General features: G+C 42.0%; 1 protein-coding gene across 1 annotated transcript; it reads left to right on the top strand.

The window, feature by feature from the left end:
* Nucleotides 1-8506: 8506 nt before the first annotated feature.
* On the top strand, nt 8507-9538 carry LOC140466621 (galactoside alpha-(1,2)-fucosyltransferase 2-like). The gene has a single exon (XM_072562069.1). The coding sequence runs from the start codon at nt 8507-8509 to the stop codon at nt 9536-9538; it is 1032 nt and encodes a 343-aa protein (XP_072418170.1).
* The last annotated feature ends 11699 nt before the right edge of the window (nt 9539-21237 follow it).

Genomic DNA, 21237 nt, shown 5'->3' with positions numbered 1-21237 from the left:
GAGAGGGAAAAGAGAGCAGCAGAAGATAAAGAAAAAGAACAAAGGGCTTTAGAAAAAGAGAAAGAAAAACAGTGTTTGAACTTCAAAGATTGACACATAAAAAGTTTAAAAGGCTGGAGATCAAGGCTGAAAGCAAGTCTAGTGAGGATGAGCAAGCCTAGTAGTCAAAAGCCTAGTGAGAAACTGTGTAAGTATGTTCAAACATTGTCTAAATTTAATGAGGAGGATGTAGAAGCCTTTTTCATCTCATTTGAAAAAGTAGCTAAACAAATGCAGTGGCCAGTGACCATGTGGGTTTTGTTGATCCAAACAAAACTTGTAGGTATAGCCAGTGAGTCGTTGCATCACTATCAGAGGAGGTCTCTGGGGATATGAGGAAGTTAAAAAAAGCCACCTTAAGTGCATATGAGCTTGTACCAGAAGCCTACAGACAACATTTCAGGAATCCAAGGAAGGGCCCATGTCAAACCTATATTGAGTTTGAAAGGATCAAACAGAGTAATTTTGATAAGTGAATAAGAGCTTTAAAGGTAGAGCAAACCTATGATGCCTTTAAAGAGGTAATTATTTTGGAGGAATTCAAAAATACACTGCCTGAAGCAGCGCGGACACATGTGGAAGAGTGGAGAGTTAAAATGGCAAGGTTAGCAGCTGAAGTGGCTTGATGATTCTGAGCTGGTCCATAAAACACGGCTTGGCTTCCAGAATTAATTTCAGTCCATGAGGGATAGAAATTGGGGCAAAGCAAAATCCTCACGTGGAAAGGGAAAGGTAGATCTCAGTGAAGATCATAAGGATAGCTTACCAGAGGGTAAAAAGGAAACCCTTGAAGTGGATGAAGAAGGTAAAAAGCTCCAGTGTTTTCATTGTAATAAAGTGGGCCACATGAAATCACAGTGTTATTGGGCTAGGAGAAAGCCAGACGGAGGAAAATTGGACAAGCCTGGAAGTTTTGTTGGCATGAGAACAGAAAGCACAATGGAAGCTAGGAATCAGAGGTTGATTAAGGAGGATGTGCCAGATCTGCTTAAAAAATATACATGCAAGGGTAAAGTTTATTCACATAGGCCAGGAGTGGCAGATAAAGAAGTTACAATATTAAGGGACACAGATTCCTCTCAATCTGTGATGCTGAAGGATGAGGAGATATGTACTACTGAAGGACTACTGCCAGAAAAGATGCTGGCAACGGGAATTTATAGTGAGACAAAAAGCTGTCAATTATGTAAATTGATGCTAGAGAGTCCAGACAAGATTGGAGAATTTGTGGCAGGAGCACTGGACAAATTTTCAGCTCCAGGAATACAAGTTGTCCTTGCAAATGATATAGCTGATTCACCGTAGGCATGCAGCCTACTCTAGTTGAAAAGCCAGTGGAGACTCAGGCAACTGGAGAAATGCAGGATGTTAATCCAGGAATCTTCCCTGATTGTGTAATCATGAGATCACAGAGTCACAAGCTGAAGCAGGAGAGATCAAAGGGAACAGATAAGGAAGCTGAAATAGCATTATCACAGACTTTTTTTGACCAGATGAGTGGGACAGAACAGGAGCAAATAGGTAAATGTGCAAGTATCTTCAGTTCTGCTAAGCTTATTGAGTTACAGCAGAAAGATGAGAACTTAAAGCAGTTGTATCAAAAGGCATATATAGAGAGGGTGCATGAACGCATCCCTGTGTGTTATTACTAAACAAATAATGTCTCAATGGGGAAATGGAGACCATTACACATTCAAGCAGATGAGAAATGGGCAGAAGTTCATCAGATTGTTTTATCAGTAGTGTATAGAAAGGATGTGTTGTGAATGGCACATAAGCTACCACTTAGAGGTCATTTAGTGGTGAGGAAAACGCAGGCTAAAATACAAGAACTTTTTAACTGGCCTGGACCGCACAAGGATGCAGTTTAATTTTGCCAGATGTGTCATACATATTAGCTAATCGGAAAACCATAGGCAGTAATAAACCTGCACCTTTAATACCTATTCCAGCATTTGAAGAACCTTTCACAAGAGTCTTGATTGATTGCATAGGTCCTCTACCTCAAACAAAAAGTGGGAATAAGTATTTATTAACAATAATGGGTGTGTCGAATAGATTTCCCGAGACAGTCCCATTGCGTAATATCACAGCAAAAAGGGTTTAGAGGAATTAATCATTTTTTTTACTAGATACAGACTACCAATAGAGATCCAGTCAGATCAAGGGTCAACCTTCCCAACCAAACTATTCAAGGAGGTTATGGATAGCTTGGGAATAAAATAATTCAAATCTACTGCGTACCATCCAGAATCACAGGGAGCACTAGAAAGGTGACATCAAACACTAAATACCATGTTGAGGGCTGATAGTCAGGACTATGCAGATGATTGGGATAAGGAAGTTCCATTTGGGCTTTTAACAATCAGAGATGCACCAAATGAATCGACCAAATTCAGTCCATTTGAATTAATGTTTTGGACATGAAGTAAGAGCACCGCTAAAATTAGTTAAGGAGAAATTAATAAGTCAGAATTCAGAGACCACCCATTTGGACTATGTGTCAAATTTTAGAGAACAACAAGAAAGAGCTGGGGAGTTGGATAGACAGCATTTAAAAGTATCACTGCACACAATGAAACAGAAAGCAGACAAGAAATCAAAAATTCGCAATTTTGCCATTGGGGATAAAGTATTGGTGTTACTTCCAGTAATAAGCGAATTGTTAAAAGCAAGTTTTAATGGACCTTATCAAATAGAGAGGAAATTGAGTGCGGTAATCTACTTGATAAGGACTCCACACAGGAGAAACTTCACAGAGTGTGTCATGTGAATATGTTCAAAAGGTATTTTGACAGAGAAGGAAAGCAAGAGGAGAAGGTGTTAATGATTACAACACAGAGGGAAGAACCAAGTTCAGAGGATTCTGAATTGAACATTCCTCAAATCAAACTGGACAATGAGGAAGTTGTCAAAAATTGGGATAAATTATCGAGTTACCTTCCACAAGAGAAGTGAAATTACCTGAAAGAGTTATTACTATCACATGGGGAGATATGCAGAAATAAACTGGGAAGTACTAACCTAATTGTGCATGGTGTAGATATAGGAGGTGCTGTTCCAATTAAGCAACATCCTTATAGACATAATCCTCAAAAATTGACACAGGTTCAGAAGGAGGTAGAAAGCATGCTCCAAGAAGGCATAATCAAAGTGAATTACGGTGACTAGACTCACGCATAGTCATGGTGCCAAAGCCAGATGGTACCCAATGGTTATGTGTGGACTATCGCAAAGTCAATGCAGTTACAAAGACTGATGCATATCCAATTCTGCAGTTGGAGGACTGTCTCAAAAAGTGGGACAGCAACTTACATTACTAAGTTGGACTTGCTGAAAGGCTGCTGGCAGGTACCTTTGACAGAGAGAGCAAAGGCAATTTCACCTTTCATAATGCCAAGTGGACTATATCATTTAAAGTCATGCCATTTGGTATGAAAAATGCTTCAACCACATTTCAGAGACTAACAAACAAGGTCATTGCCAGATTACCCAACTGTGTGGTGTATATTGATAGCCTGGTGATTTTTAGTCACTCATGGAAGGAACATTTATAGCATTTTTCGGACTTGTTCAATCAACTTCAGAAGGCAGGCTTGGTGGTAAACCTAGCTAAAAGCGAATTTGCCAAAACCCAAGTCACCTTCCTGGGCCATGTTATTGGATACAGACAAATGACCCCATGGGATGCAAAACCAAAAGTAATTGGTGAATTTTCCACACAGTCGATGAAAAGAGCAGTACTACAGTTCCTGGGATTGAGTGGATTTTACCGAAAGTTTGTGCCGAATTTTGGCTGCTCCAGTCACCAAAATGTTAAAAAACAGCAAGAAGTTTCAGTGGACAGCAGACTGTCAAAAGGCATTTGACAGCCTAAAAACTGTGTTAACCACTGCCCCAATATTAGCCACGTAGGATTAAACAAAGCCTTTCAAGGTGGTTATCAATGCTAGTGACACGGGTGTTGGTGCTGTGTTCCTGCAAAGGATGACAAGGGGATAGAAAGACCCATCGGGTATTTTTCCAGGAAGTTGACCATTCATCAACAGAAATATTCAATGGTGGAGAAAGAGACTTTGAGCTTGGTGTTGACATTACAACATTTCAATGTTTATATTACCAGCAACACATCTGAGACAATCGTATACACTGATCATAAACCAATGACATTGGTGGAAAACTTTCAGGACAAAAATGCCAGACTGTTTAGATAGAGCCGGTTGTTACAGCCATTCGATTTGACCATTGTGCATGTGGCAGGTCATAAAAACATGATTGCTGATGCATTGTCGAGATACAGAGGTGTTTGGTGGCGGGTGTGCCAAGTCTTGAATTTGAATGTGGTTGTGCGTGTTTGCGTGTATATAGTCAGTATAGTGTATATGTGTGGTTTTAGATTACAAACCAAATTTTTTAAGGGCTTTAAAAATGAAGCCATCTTTGGATATTGATGGTTCATTATTTTAAAGGGGGGAGATGTCACAAAGCTGGTCCTTTTTTCTAAAAGCTGTTCCTTTTCTCAAGGATACTGTGTCCTCGATTATTTTCAGAGGGACTGTTAAAACAGTCTAGGCTCTGAATCAGCTGGGTTGGTACCAAGATGAAAAGGGTATTGGGAGACCTTTTTGTTTATACATAAACAGATAAGACTTGGCCAAAGCTTTCATGTTTTAGAAGTAACCTGTATAATGGAAGAGGAGTGGTCAGTCCTGCAAGCTGGAGTCTTGTTTGAGTCAGTGTAGCACTGGGCTGTGTGGAAACAGGCTCGAGACTCTATCTCCTTCTGCCCTTCTAACTTCGACCTGAAAGCCTTTGTTTCATTTTTACTCTTTGTTTGAGGAGTTTGTTTGTTTGGAAAGACTGGGTTCTGTGGGTATTCTATATTCTATTCTTTGTGCTTCATTCCGTAATTTTGTGAATAAAGTTTTGTCTGTTTTAAAATGTGGTAGTCAACCCAGCTAACCTACCCCAGGTAATTTTCACTGTACACTTACTGGAACAACTTGCAAAGTTAGGTCTGGTCTGCCTGCTTAAGAATATTTTGAGTGGTCTGGCCTAGTCCATAACACCCCTACTTAGAGCTCACAAAGTACACAGTGTCAGATGGTGACCAACACGAGGTAAAGCATCACATTGAACTGAAAAAAAAGTACAAGAAATAGCTACATTTTATATTTCAATTCCCCACCCTCCCAGTAACCAACCTTCCCTGGATGGTCACAAAGATTCTGTTGCCTTCAAATAAATTATTAATGCACGACTGCATTTATTCCAATCACCTAGTGTTCCGGTCACTGCACCCTTCTGCTCACAAAATAAACATGTTCTTGTGAGAAAGTAAGGAACTGGAAGGGTGCACTTGTCATTGAAACATTGACCCTCAGGAGCTGAGCATGAATTGGTTACAATTTGTGGAATACATTTGTACAGTTGAAATGCTATGCAATTGAATGCCAACTCTTATGTCCAGAGGACTGGAATAGAAAGTGCAGGATGTTTTGCCCCACCTGGTTACACCCTCACCTGCAATCAGGACACTATACCTTGGATGGAGGCCAGCACTAATTCAGTTGTGTTTAAGCGTTCGTATGATTTTGAGCACAGCATATGTTCCAGCATTCACATTTAACTGGGCTGCAGTGTTATCTGAGGTAAGAATTCTCTTCTAACCTTCTTTTTTGATCCCTCTTTGGTTCTGATACAGTAAAGGAAATCTGCAGCAAACCTCCTGAAGTTTATAGGTTATACTTGTTAAGGGGACTTTGTATTTGCAGCTCAGTGACAGAAAAAACTATCCAGTGTCAACCTGAGACCAGATGGAGCACAGTGAAACCATAATGTGACCTTGGTTTGTGTTGAAGAAGCTGATCATAGCCAGAAACTGGAGCAACACTTTATTTCAACTCCTGGTCACATGATGCTTACTCTTGATCATTATTAAGATCCTGAGGGGATTTGACCGGGTGGCTGTTGAAAGGATGTTTCCTCTTGTGGTGGAATCGAGAACTGGGGTCATAGTTTCGAAATAAGGGATCACCTATTTAAAACAGAGATGCCAAAATACTTTCTCCTCTCAGAGGATTGTATTTGAAATTCCCTTTCTCAAAAGGCAGTGTTTGCAGAAACTTTAAATATTTTTAAAGTAGAGGTCGAGATTCTTGATTCCCAAGGCATGAAATATGGGATGTGCAGGAATGTAGAATTGAGAATAAAATCTGGTCAGCCATGATTTAGTGAGTGACACAGCAGATTCAAACTGTTGAGTTGCCTCCTCTTGTGCAGTGCACCATCTGACCATATCATGCCCCAATGGTTAAATAAGCTACAGTATGTTTTGCAGAGCGGCGGGGGGCTTTCATTATAGAATCCGTTCAGTGCAATGTAAGATCATTTGGCCCACTAAGTCTGCAGTGACCCTCCAAAGAGCATTCCACTCTACCCCATAACCCTGCTAATCCACCTAGCCTGCACATCCCCGGACACTATGGGCAATTTAGGATGGCTAATCCACCGAGCCTGCACATCTTTGGGCTGTGGGAGGAAATCGGAGCATCTGGAGGAAACCCACACAGACACAGGGCGAATGTGCAAACTCCACACAGACTGGAATTGAATCCATGTCCTTGGCACTGTGAGGCAACAGTGATAACCACTGAACCAATGTGCTGCTTGTTAGTTTATAATACCTTTTCCTCAGATTCCCCCACAATCCGTCTGGGACAATTATTTTTGGATGGACTGCAGAATAAATTGTGCTGCTCAGTTGCATTGGTCACTTTGAGTCCATTGGGCAAATTGAAGTTCTCAGGCTGTGTAATCAGTAAAACACACAGCTGGTCAAACGCTTGTCATTGAACCATTGACCCTCAGGAGCTGAGCATGGATTGGATACAATTTGTGCAGTACATTTGTACAGTTGAAATGTTATGCAATTGAATGCCAACTCTTATGTCCAGAGGACTGAAATAGAAAGTGCAGGATGTTTTGCCCCACCTGGTTACACCCTCACCTGCAATCAGGACACTATACCTTGGATGGAGGCCAGCACCAATTCAACAAAAGCTCTGAGAGTTAGATTACAAGGACAGAGGGCATATATTAGGCTTGTACTTCCTGGGATATTTTACTTGAGTGGTGATTTGCTTGATATTTTAGAGTTTAAAAAAAATGATAGGCTAGATAGTAGCAGTTTTCTGCTAGAATGAGTGTATAGGACACAGGGGCATTAATATTAAAATCAAAGCCAGGTCATTCAGGAAAGTAGTTAGGAAACACTTCTTCTTGCAAAGGATAATAGACATGTTCAACTCCCTCTCACAAACAGCAGCTAGTTTAATGAATCATTTTCAGTTGATGTGGGTGAGTTTATCCCAAACAAAGACATAAAGGGATGTGAAACCAATGCTACTGAATGGAGTGAAGATACAGATCAGCCATGATTCTCACTGAACAGTGGAAAAGGCTCAACTTGTGAAATGTTCCTAAATCTAGTGTTGAGACCTAAACTGGATCTCATGGGAAGCTGAGTGAAAAGCCTCCTCCTGAGATTTTCCCTCAAAGGCCCCCAAATTCTGACCTGATACCCATTTCACATCCCTCGGGACAACGGGATTGTAACTGTAGGATTCCCCCATATAAATTCATGTTGCTGTAGAGTAAAATCACTTCATACTAACCCCACATTTTCACTCTGAGCATACTCTGATGTTTAACACTGTTGGACAAGAACCTCGGAGGTTGAGGGGTGACCTTATAGAGGTTTACAAAATCATGAGTGGCATGGATAGGATAAATAGGCAAAGTCTTTTCCCTGGGGTCAGGGAGTCCAGAACTAGAGGGCATAGTGTTAGGGTGAAAGGGGAAAGATATAAAAGAGACCTAAGGTGCAACTTTTTCACACAGAGGGTGGTGCGTGTATGGAATGAGCTGCCAGAGGAAGTGGTGGAGGCTGGAACAATTGCAACATTTAAAAGGATTTTGGATGGGTATATGAATAGAAAGGGTTTGGAGGGATATGGGCTGGGTGCTGGCAGGTGGGACTAGATTGGGTTGAGATATCTGGTCAGCAGGGACAGGTTAGACCGAAGGGTCTGTTTCCATGCTGTACATCTCTATGACTCTATAACATGGTGTTGTGTGATATTTAACTTTATTCTTTTTAAAGGCACTGAGTGAGAAAATGGACTCAAGTAAAGAGCATGCTGCCTGCACCTTTAATCATCTGCTCAACGTGAGCAGTCAGCAATAACGGTGATTCAGAATTGATATTGCACTGCATTATATTTTATAAGTTCTCTAATTGTATCATTACAGGACCTTGATGAAAATCTCATCTGACTTGAAGATATAGCGGCAGATCAATTTAAGTGAGTCTGTGAAGATGAACAGTTGTCATGCTGCTTTGTTCAGTGGGAAACAGCTTTGCTTTCTAACACTGCTTTTCCTTTCAACACTTTCATTGCTCACCATGTACATGTTTGACCACATGCGTTATTGTGAAGAAAATAATAAGGTCACATTATTTGGACAGAATTTTTCCAAATATTTGGCAAATGTCACCACCTTACAGATTACCACCAATCTCTCAAACTGCCTCAAAAATGAAGATTATGAGTCTTTCAAAGCCATCAGGTCTTCCAAAGGCATGTGGACTATCACACCAAGTGGGAGGTTTGGCAACCTCATGGGACAATATGCAACATTGTTTGCTTTGGCCAGGTTAAACAAGAAACAAGCCTACATTTTTCCAAATATGGCGAATAGCCTGTCTCAGGTCTTCAAACTTACTCTTCCCATGCTTCACCAAGAAGCAAAGACCCAGATCCCTTGGCAAAACTATCACATTGCTGACTGGATGGATGAAAAGTATAAAAATATCTTAGGAGACTACATTAAACTCACTGGATATCCATCCTCTTGGACATTCTACCATCACATTCGAGAAGAAATACTGCGTGAGTTCTCTTTTCATGAGTATGTCACAGAGAAGGTCAACTTTTATTTAACAAAAATAACAGCACAGCGTCAAAATGTTACTTTTGTTGGTGTTCATGTTCGAAGAGGAGATTATGTGCATGTCATGCCAAAGATATGGAAGGGTGTCCTTGCAGATAGAAACTACCTGGAGAAAGCCATGGCATACTTCAGAAATAAGTACAAGGAAGTTATCTTCATAGTGACAAGCAATGGATTAGATTGGTGTCATAAGAATATCAATACCTCCAATGGAGACGTTTTCTTCTTAGGAGATGGGAATGAAGCTAAACCACAAACAGACTTTGCTATTCTTGCTCACTGCAACCACACAATAATGACCATTGGCACTTTTGGATTCTGGGCTGCCTACCTTGCTGGTGGGGATGTCATCTACCTCACAAACTTCACTTTACCTGACTCACCTTTCCTTAAAGTGTTTAAGTACAAGGCAGCCTTCCTGCCAGAATGGATTGGGATTGCTGCTGATCTCTCACCTCTTCTGAACCAGAGCCTTAACGTTTAAATGTTGGCATTTCGGTTTGGGTCTGGGGGTCACATCCACAGAGCAGGCATGTCAAAAAAATCTCTCAATGAGGCTTGTACGTCTCCCTTTGCAACATCAAAATGGATTCTCAACAGGTTCATTTTTTTAATGTAAAAAGTTATTGTAAGCATTTCTTGTGACCACATTATTTTAAATTTGCCTTTTTATTCATTTCTACTTAGACCATCTTCTCCTATTTCCCACCTCATCTTGAAGCAATAAACAAATGCCATTTAATAAGGCAATGAAATGCAAATAAAACCATTTTTTCTATTAGGTCTAGAGTTAGAGTCATAAAGTTCTACAGCACAAAAGGAGGCATCATGCCTGGTCCAGTTCCTTTGAAGCATCACCCAGGTCGTCCCACTTCCTGGTCTTTCCTTACAAATCTGCACTTTTTTAAAAATCATGTAATGAATTCCAATTTGTACGGTTTTATTGAATCTGTTTCAATTAACCCATCCGGCAGTGGATTCCAGGTCACAACCACTCATCATGTAAAACAAGTACTCCTCAACTGCCCCAATTAGTTTCCCAGTTATATTAAACTGGCTTTCTTGCCATTGGAAATAGTTTCTCCCTATCTACTCTATCATAATCCTTCAATATTTTGAGCAGCTTTATTGAATCTCCCCTTAGCCTTCTCCAACAATAAGGAGAAAAATCTCAGTTTTTCTTGACTTTCAATACTCTGACCCCAAATACCTTTCTAATAGACCTCATCTGCTCCTTCTGTACAAGTGTCAGAGTATCACTGTCGGAGTGCCAATGTCTGAGTCCAAGTGAGGCCCTGCGGTCCTTCTAAACATATGGAGTCAAAAGTGAGATCATATTCTCCAACTGAACATCTCACCGATGATTTACCCATCCCCATTATACTACTGATTAGACTTTTTTGCCCTATTTCACATTTTATTCAACGCCATTATATCTGTTTTGTGACTAGACAACCACAAACTGAAATCCTTTTGGTGACTTTGGGTTTCCAGCAAACAGATATCTTCATATTGCTCAGCAGAGCAATTTGCATAATAAGTAATGCTTTTTGTGACATTTTTCAATAAATCTCACTGTGGATTACATTAAAGAGTGACAAATTATTATGCAAGCAATCACAGAAACCATTTTGCTCAGAGCAAAGTATCCCGTAGCGGATAGCCCATCGATGGTCAGGATGTGAGTATGTGTGGATGCCTGTATATTGTGGTGGGAGAGTATTACAAGCTCCTCTCATGTTGTTGGTCCAGCCAAGACATGAACTAATCTTCAAGTAATGGAAAATCACGGACACTTTAAGCAGAGCCCTCAGATATTGAGGCAGAGGTAGATTCCTGGTGGATTTTAATACTGTGCCATAGTTCAGTCACGCTAAGACCAGTTATCGCGTTACTTCTGATGCAGAACTGAGATCAGTACAGGTATATAAACCTAACTTTTGGGTAGATTTCTTTCCAGTGGGAAATGCATTAAGTGTGAGTATGAAATGGAGGAAAATATACCCACTGTCCTCTACAGCTAAATTTATTTAATTTGTTGACAGGTGGATCTGACAATTTTGTTACACATCAGTTTATCAAACAATTTCATCCCTTTTTCACAGTGGTCTCCATGGCCCACAAGCCTTCTTTGAATAGCCGGACAAACTGGAGACCTGCCAAATATCTTCTCCAAACCACCAAAGAGATGGATATAAGCAAATCCACACAACAACCATCCTTATACCCATGACCCTCCAGCAGAGATTCCAGGCCACTGATCAGGCCAGCTCAGTTTGGAGCGGCAGTTGTAACATCAGTGCTGAGACACTGCTCACATAGTGTCATAGCCAACATGCAACTGATGGAGCCAGGAATGGCAGTGTTCAATTTGATAGTGTCAGAGTCAGACTATCAAAGAGTCAGCACTGGAAGCCATTGCAATAGTCTCAATACTGGAGTACAGTGTTCGAATTCCAGTGCAAATTGCCAGCTTTGGAGTGCCAGTACATCAGTACCAATGAGGAAATGCCAGTGATGGACTGTCAGTGTTGGAGTGACAGTGTTGGACTGTTAGTGTTGGACTGTTAGTGTTAGAGTGAGAGTGATGGAGTGTCAGGGTTGGAGTGTCAGGGTTGGAGTGAAAGTGATGGAATGACAGTATTGGAGTGAAAATAATGGTGTGTCCGAGTTAGAGTGACAGTGTTGGAGTGATAATGTTGGAGTGTCAGTGTTGGAGTGCCAGTGTTAGAGTGACAGTGATGGAGTGTCAGTGATGGAGTGACAGTGTTAGAGTGACAGTGATGGAGTGACAGTGATGGAGTGTCAGTGATGGAGTAACAGTGATGGAGTATCAATGTTGAACTGAAAGTGATGGAGTCTCGGTGATGGAGTTCAGTTTTGGAGTGAAAGTGATGGAGTGCTAGTGTTGGACTGTCAGAATTGGATTGACAGTGATGGAGTGACCATGTTGGAGTGAAAATGATGGACTGTCAGTGTTGGAGTGTCAGTGTTAGAGTGACAGTGTTGGAGTGTAAGTGATAGACTGTCAGTGATAGAGTGACAGTGTTAGAGTGACAGTGTTAGAGTGACAGTGATGGAGTGTCAGTGATGGAGTGACAGTGATAGACTGTCACTGATGGAGTGTCAGTGTTAGAGTGACAGTGTTGGAGTGTAACTGATGGAGTGTCAGTGTTAGAGCGTCAGTGATAGACTGTCATTGATAGAGTGTCAGTGTTGGAGTGTAACTGATGGAGTGTCAGTGATGGAGTGACAGTGATAGAGTGTCATTGATGGAGTGTCAGTGTTAGAGTGTCAGTGATAGACTGTCACTGATAGAGTGACAGTGTTAGAGTGTAACTGATGGAGTGTCAGTGACGGAGTGTCAGTGTTAGAATGCCAGTGATGGAGTGTGAGTGTTAGAGTGACAGTGTTGGAGTGACAGTGTTGGAGTGACAGTGATAGAGTGTCAGTGATAGAGTGACAGTGTTGGAGTGTAACTGATGGAGTGTCAGTGTTAGAATGTCAGTGTTAGGGTGTCAGTGATAGACTGTCAGTGATAGAGTGACAGTGTTAGAGTGACAGTGTTAGAGTGTCAGTGTTGGAGTGTAACTGATGGAGTGCTAGTATTCGAGTGACAGTGATGGAGTGTCAGTGTTGGAGTGCTAGTGTTCGAGTGACAGTGTTGGAGTGACAATGATGGAGTAACAGTGATGGAGTGTCAATGTTGAAGTGAAAGTGATGGAGTCTCGATGATGGAGTTCAGTTTTGGAGTGAAAGTGATGGAGTGCTAGTGTTGGACTGTCAGGATTGGATTGACAGTGATGGAGTGACCATGTTGGAGTGAAAATAATGGACTGTCAGTGTTGGAGTGTCAGTGTTAGAGTGACAGTGTTGGAGTGTCAGTGATAGAGTGACAGTGTTAGAGTGACAGTGTTAGAGTGACAGTGATAGAGTGACAGTGTTGGAGTGTCAGTGTTGGAGTGTCAGTGATTGAGTGTCAGTGATAGAGTGACAGTGTTGGAGTGTCAGTGATGGAGTGTCAGTGATGGAGTGACAGTGATGGAGTGTAAGTGATAGACTGTCAGTGATAGAGTGACAGTGTTAGAGTGACAGTGTTGGAATGTAACTGATGGAGTGTCAGTGTTAGAGTGTCAGTGATAGACTGTCACTGATAGAGTGACAGTGTTGGAGTGACAGTGTTAGAGTGACAGTGATAGAGTGACAGTGTTGGAGTGTAACTGATGGAGTGTCAGTGTTAGAGTGACAGTGTTAGAGTGACAGTGTTGGAGTGTAACTGATGGAGTGTCAGTGTTAGAATGTCAGTGTTAGGGTGTCAGTGATAGACTGTCAGTGATAGAGTGACAGTGTTAGAATGACAGTGTTAGAGTGACAGTGATGGAGTGTCAGTGTTAGAGTGTCAGTGTTGGAGTGTCAGTGTTGGAGTGTCAGTGACGGAGTGTCAGTGTTAGAATGCCAATGATGGAGTGTGAGTGTTAGAGTGACAGTGTTGGAGTGTCAGTGTTGGAGTCACAGTGATAGAGTGTCAGTGATAGAGTGACAGTGTTGGAGTGTAACTGATGGAGTGTCAGTGTTAGAATGTCAGTGTTAGAGTGTCAGTGATAGACTGTCAGTGATAGAGTGACAGTGTTAGAGTGACAGTGTTAGAGTGACAGTGTTGGAGTGTCAGTATTGGAGTGTCAGTGATAGAGTGACAGTGATGGAGTGTCAGTGTTGGAGTGAAAATGATGGTGTGTCCGAGTTAGAGTGACAGTATTGCAGTGACAATGTTGGAGTGTCAGTGATGGAGTGTCAGTGTTAGAGTGTCAGTGTTAGGGTGTCAGTGATAGACTGTCAGTGATAGACTGTCAGTGATAGAGTGACAGTGTTAGAGTGACAGTGTTAGAGTGTCAGTGTTGGAGTGTAACTGATGGAGTTCTAGTGTTCGAGTGACAGTGATGGAGTGTCAGTGATGGAGTGACAGTGATGGAGTGTCAGAGTTAGAATGACAGTAACGGAGTGACAATGATGGAGTAACAGTGATGGAGTGTCAATGTTGAAGTGAAAGTGATGGAGTCTCGGTGATGGAGTTCAGTTTTGGAGTGAAAGTGATGGAGTGCTAGTGTTGGACTGTCAGGATTGGATTGACAGTGATGGAGTGACCATGTTGGAGTGAAATTGATGGACTGTCAGTGTTGGAGTGTCAGTGTTAGAGTGTCAGTGTTGGAGTGTAAGTGATAGACTGTCAGTGATAGAGTGACAGTGTTAGAGTGACAGTGTTGGAATGTAACTGATGGAGTGTCAGTGTTAGAGTGTCAGTGATAGACTGTCACTGATAGAGTGACAGTGTTGGAGTGACAGTGTTAGAGTGACAGTGATAGAGTGACAGTGTTGGAGTGTAACTGATGGAGTGTCAGTGTTAGAGTGTCAGTGTTAGAGTGACAGTGTTGGAGTGTAACTGATGGAGTGTCAGTGTTGGAATGTCAGTGTTAGGGTGTCAGTGATAGACTGTCAGTGATAGAGTGACAGTGTTAGAATGACAGTGTTAGAGTGACAGTGATGGAGTGTCAGTGTTGGAGTGTCAGTGTTGGAGTGTCAGTGACGGAGTGTCAGTGTTAGAATGCCAGTGATGGAGTGTGAGTGTTAGAGTGACAGTGTTGGAGTGTCAATGTTGGAGTCACAGTGATAGAGTGTCAGTGATAGAGTGACAGTGTTGGAGTGTAACTGATGGAGTGTCAGTGTTAGAATGTCAGTGTTAGAGTGTCAGTGATAGACTGTCAGTGATAGAGTGACAGTGTTAGAGTGACAGTGTTGGAGTGTAACTGATGGAGTGTCAGTGTTGGAATGTCAGTGTTAGAGTGTCAGTGATAGACTGTCAGTGATAGAGTGACAGTGATAGAGTGACAGTGATGGAGTGTCAGTGTAGGAGTGAAAATGATGGAATGGCAGTATTGGAGTGAAAATAATGGTGTGTCCGAGTTAGAGTGACAGTGTTGCAGTGACAATGTTGGAGTGTCAGTGATGGAGTGTCAGTGTTAGGGTGTCAGTGATAGAGTGTCAGTGATAGAGTGACAGTGATAGAGTGACAGTGTTAGAGTGACAGTGTTAGAGTGTCAGTGTTGGAGTGTAACTGATGAAGCGCTAGTGTTCGAGTGACAGTGATGGAGTGTCAGAGTTAGAATGACAGTGACGGAGTGACAATGATGGAGTAACAGTGATGGAGTGTCAATGTTGAAGTGAAAGTGATGGAGTCTCGGTGATGGAGTTCAGTTTTGGAGTGAAAGTGATGGAGTGCTAGTGTTGGACTGTCAGGATTGGATTGACAGTGATGGAGTGACCATGTTGGAGTGAAATTGATGGACTGTCAGTGTTGGAGTGTCAGTGTTAGAGTGTCAGTGTTGGAGTGTAAGTGATAGACTGTCAGTGATAGAGTGACAGTGTTAGAGTGTCAGTGATAGAGTGACAGTGTTGGAGTGTCAGTGATGGAGTGTCAGTGATGGAATGACAGTGATGGAGTGTCAGAGTTAGAATGACAGTGACGGAGTGACAATGATGGAGTGACAGTGATGGAGTGACCATGTTGGAGTGAAAATGATGGACTGTCAGTGTTGGAGTGTCAGTGTTAGAGTGACAGTGCTGGAGTGTAACTGATGGAGTGTCAGTGTTAAAGTGTCAGTGTTAGAGTGTCAGTGATACACTGTCAGTGATAGAGGGACAGTGTTAGAGTGTCAGTGTTAGAGTGCCTGTGTTGGAGTGTCAGTGTTGGAGTGTCAGTGATGGAGTGTCACTGTTAGAGTGTCTGTGTTGGAGTGTCAGTGTTAGAGTGACAGTGATGGAGTATCAGTGTTGGAGTGTCAGTGTTGGAGTGTCAGTGTTAGAGTGACAGTGTTGGAGTGAAAATGATGGAGTGTCAGTGATGGAGTGTCAGTGATAGACTGTCAGTGATAGAGTGACAGTGTTAGAGTGACAGTGTTAGAGTGTCTGTGTTGGAGTGTCAGTGTTGGAGTGTCAGTGATGGAGTGTCAGTGTTGGAGTGTCAGTGATAGACTGTCAGTGATAGAGTGACAGTGTTAGAGTGACAGTGTTAGAGTGACAGTGATGGAGTGTTAGTGTTGGAGTGTCAGTGTTGGAGTGTCAGTGATGGAGTGTCAGTGATAGACTGTCAGTGTTAGAGTGACAGTGTTAGAGTGACAGTGTTAGAATGTCTGTGTTGGAGTGTCAGTGATGGAGTGTCAGTGATAGAGTGACAGTGTTAAAGTGACAGTGTTAGAGTGACAGTGATGGAGTGTTAGTGTTGGAGTGTCAGTGATGGAGTGTCAGTGTTGGACTGTCAGTGTTAGAGTGACAGTGATGGAGTATCAGTGTTGGAGTGTCAGTGTTAGAGTGACAGTGTTAGAGTGACAGTGATGGAGTGTCAGTGTTGGAGTGTCAGTGTTAGAGTGACAGTGTTAGAGTGACAGTGATGGAGTGTCAGTGTTGGAGTGTCAGTGATGGAGTGTCAGTGTTGGAGTGTCAGTGTTAGAGTGACAGTGATGGAGTATCAGCGACGGAGTGTCAGTGATGGAGTGTCAGTGTTGGAGTGTCAGTGTTAGAGTGACAGTGTTAGAGTGACAGTGATGGAGTGTCAGTGTTGGAGTGTCAGTGTTAGAGTGACAGTGATGGAGTATCAGCGACGGAGTGTCAGTGATGGAGTGTCAGTGTTGGAGTGTCAGTGTTAGAGTGACAGTGATGGAGTATCAGTGACGGAGTGTCAGTGATGGAGTGTCAGTGTTGGAGTGTCAGTGTTAGAGTGACAGTGATGGAGTGTTAGTGTTGGAGTGTCAGTGTTGGAGTGTCAGTGTTGGAGTGTCAGTGTTAGAGTGACAGTGTTAGAGTGACAGTGATGGAGTGTCAGTGTTGGAGTGTCAGTGTTAGAGTGACAGTGATGGAGTATCAGTGACGGAGTGTCAGTGATGGAGTGTCAGTGTTGGAGTGTCAGTGTTAGAGTGACAGTGATGGAGTATCAGTGACGGAGTGTCAGTGTTGGAGTGTCAGTGATGGAGTGTCAGTGATGGAGTGTTAGTGTTGGAGTGTCAGTGTTGGAGTGTCAGTGTTGGAGTGTCAGTGTTAGAGTGACAGTGTTAGAGTGACAGTGATGGAGTGTCAGTGTTGGAGTGTCAGTGTTAGAGTGACAGTGATGGAGTGTTAGTGTTGGAGTGTCAGTGTTAGAGTGACAGTGATGGAGTGTTAGTGTTGGAGTGTCAGTGTTAGAGTGACAGTGTTAGAGTGACAGTGTTAGAGTGTCAGTGTTGGAGTGTCAGTGATGGAGTGTCAGTGTTAGAGTGACAGTGATGGAGTGTTAGTGTTGGAGTGTCAGTGATGGAGTGTCAGTGTTGGAGTGTCAGTGTTGGACTGTCAGTGTTGGACTGTCAGTGATAGAGTGACAGTGTTGGAGTGAAAGTGATGGAGTCAAGTCTGGTGCTGGAGGTCAGGCAGCATCCAAAGAGTGGGAAAATCGATGTTTAGGGCAAAAGTCCTTCATCAGGATGCTGCCTGATGAGCTGTGTTTTTCCAGCGCCACACCCTGACTCTAATCTCCAGCATCTGCAGTACTCACTTTTGCCAGAAAGTGATGGAGTGTCAGTGTTGGAGTGACAGTGTTGGAGTGTCAGTGTTGGAGTGTTGGGTTGGAGTGACAATGATGGAGTGTCAGTGTTAGGGTGACAGTGATTGAGTGACGGTGTTGGAGTGACAGTAATGGATTGTCAGTGATGGAGTGACAGTGATGGAGTCCAGAGTGTGTTGCTGGAAAAGCACAGCAGGTCAGGCAGCATCTGAGGAGCAGGAAAATCAACATTTTGGGCAAGAGCCCTTCATCATTAATTTAATTCCTGATGAAGACCTTTAGGCCAAAACATTGAATTTCCTGCTCCTCAGATGCTGCCTGACCTGCTGTGCCTTTCCAGCACCACACTCTTGACTCTATTCTCCAGCATCTACAGTACACACTTTCGCCTGAAAGTGATGGAATGTCAGCGTTGAAGTGTCAGAGTTAGAGTGACAGTGCTGGAGTGGCAGTGATGGAGTGTCAGTGATGGTGGGAGAGTGTCAGAGTACCAGTGATGGAGTGTCAGTGATGGACTGAAGTTTTGGAGTGTCAATGTTGAAGTGACAGTGTTGGAACGTCAGTGATGGAATGTCAGTGATGGTCTGTCAGTGTTGCAGTGTCTGTGTTGGAGTGACAAGTGTTGAGTGTCAGTGTCAGAGTCCCACTGTCAGAGTCCCAGTATCAGAGTCGCAAGGTCAGAGTAACAATGTCGGAGTGATAGTGCCAATGTTGGAATGCCTATCATAGAGGAGATTTTCAATCTATTTCTACTCTGCACAATGCCATTATTGGAATTGCTCAATGGGCCAGCAGTGGGTCAGAATTCAATTCTATACCTTGGGATATTTTATAAAATGCCCTGTATAAATGCAAACTTTTTGTTGTGTCTAACCACAGCTTCTACACTAGTTGGTTTAACCTCAAACAGGCAAACCAGAGACCACATTTTGGGAAATATAGAACAAGCTGAGAGTAGTACTGTTATATCTTGAAGAAAAACAAGAGACCTGCATTTAGGTAACACCTACCATGACAGTAAGACATCCCAAAGTGCTTCACAGTCAATGAAGTGCTTTTGAAATGTAATCACATTCGTAATGTGGGATACACGATAACTAATTTGCACAGGACAAGTTCACGCAAATAGTTAAATGATAACAATCAGATGTAGATTGTGGGATAAATATTGTCCAGGACACTGGCGAAACATAACAAATCTCCTTTGAAATATTGTCATGGGATCTTTCGATATCACCTGAACGGGCAGACAGGGTATTCATTTACATCTCACCAGCAACTCTGACTGTGCACACTTGCTCAGTTTGCACCAATGTGTGAACCTACATTTTTGTGCTCAATTCTGGAATGAAACTTGAACACATCATTTCGTGATTAATAATCGTTGCATTAGCACCTGAATTGAGGAGGGTAAAAACAATGACTGCAGATGCTGGAAATCAGATTCAGGATTAGTGGTGCTGGAAGAGTACAGCAGTTCAGGCAGCATCCAAGGAACAGTAAAATCGACATTTCGGGCAAAAGCCCTTCATCAGGAGGCTTTTGCCCGAAATGTCGATTTTACTGCTCCTCGGATGCTGCCTGAACTGCAGGGCTCTTCCAGCACCACTAACCCAGAACCTGAATTGAAGAGTCAATTGAAATGAAGGTTCATAATATAATATGATTGACTTGTTAAAGGGGAAGAACTATGTATAGCACAAGAGAGTTTGGAGATTAGTTCATTTACATGCATTTAAATGCTGTTTTTAAAATCGATGAGGTGAATAGTCCAATGCATTAGAAAAAGGGAAGAAGATGAAAAAGCTGCAATTGCTGAACAATAAGAGACTCCTAACACAGAAAGTCAGAAAGGAGCTAGGAAGTGTGCAGGCTAATTCAGAGCATAAGACTTATAACAGCAGATATGCTGTTAGTTTCGCAGACTTCAAAACAGACATGGCAGAAGGAAACAAATCCTGAGTGGCTTAGAAGACAATAAGAGAAAAGCTCCAGAGCCAGTAGGTTTTTAAGGTGTCAGAAAAAAAGGCATCCTACAAAGCTGTTGAAGTCATGAGCTTCAGGAACTCACATTAAGGTGTAAAACAGCAGCTTGTTTAAGGGTCTCAGGAAGAGATGTTAACGAAAGAAAATACAACTGAGTGGATGCAAACATTTTCTGAAAAGAAACTGATTACAGTCGTACCACCTGAAAAAGGAACTTTAAAATGGAGACAGGGTGACAATTCACTGAGGGTTGTCTTTAAGGATGTTTGAGGGGAGTGGAACAGGTTAAATTTTTATTTCTGATGTTTGTATTATTTTTGTTACAAGCAGTTCCTGTTTAGTATAACATAATTTGTACTTTCAAGTTTTTGTAATCAATGTTTATATTCAGCTTACCCATTTTTTGTGGCCTGTTCGGTACACATTTAAAAAACAAAAAATAAACGATGGTCTATGAAGTCAGGTTCCAGTCTGGGATCTGACTTGTTCAATATTGATATGAATATTCTGAACTGATCCAAGATCATCAAATACCCAGTTTGAATCTGTCAGGAAAACAGTAAATGTTTGAAAACACAAGCTTAGAGAGAATTAATGCAATGTTTCAAACGGCACAGTGAGTTTTGGTCAGAGTAACCTCAATGCTGACACAGTAGAAAGCAGCAAACCCCTTTTGTAACGGCACGGAATTGAAAAATTACACATTGCCACATTCCAATGCATTATGACCACGAGGGCAGCTTTTGTGTAAGTGCTTTGTACCGATAAACTGAAGCCACAGCACATTGAGCGAATGCCTCGGAACCTCTTGCTGCTTCCATATTCCTAGCTTACTGGGAAAAGTCTAAACTTACAGTCAGCAAATTTTAAAATATCTTCCGTATTGTCAGCATATTAACGCCCCCTGCTATACTTTAACACAAGGATTAAAGTACTTTGTATGTTAAGTGTGTTTATGTTAAAGCTAAAGTCAGGAATTTTAAGGCTTATTAATGTAGTTAGGATTGTATGATCATATTACTTTGTATGATATGGAGCATTGAAAATTGAAATTGTGTAAGAGAGTAGAATCAGAGATTACACATTAGGTTGTCAGGATTTGCTGCACATTAATTGAGAATTGCTGTGATTAGTTGACCTCAAACAAAAAAGTAGGGATACAGGGAAAGGGTGGGAGACTGACATTAGGCAAATTGCTCTGTAGAGGGCCGACATGGACACAATGGGTTGATTGGCCTCCATCTGTGCTGGAGCCATTTGATGATTCAGTGATTTTATGGTCTTTAATATTGCTGTATTTTAGAAAATGACTGCTGGAAAGTCAAAAGATAAACTCAATTGACCTTGTCTTTTGTGATCTGTTAAATCTTGTGTTTCTGTAATTAAGTAACTTCAAAGCTCCAGGGGGTTTGTAAAGGGTTAACATTCATTTTGTAACTATAGGTAGGTGTGAGAAGGTTGGTTAAGGGAGAGACAGGGTGGTGGGCAGTAAGTGGCAAGGTAATTGCATATTCAAGTCAGCCTAGTTGGACTGGCCTGCAGAATGTTGACTGCCTACACAACAGATGTTGGCAGTCCATCCAACAGTCCATCCAATATGACTTTATTCACCT

The sequence above is a fragment of the Chiloscyllium punctatum genome, chromosome 44 (genome assembly GCF_047496795.1).
Source record: "Chiloscyllium punctatum isolate Juve2018m chromosome 44, sChiPun1.3, whole genome shotgun sequence".
In the NCBI taxonomy this organism is placed as follows: Eukaryota; Metazoa; Chordata; class Chondrichthyes; order Orectolobiformes; family Hemiscylliidae; genus Chiloscyllium; species Chiloscyllium punctatum.
The sequence above is the reverse complement of the archived record's forward strand: the minus strand, read 5'-3'. Positions and strand labels throughout refer to the sequence as shown.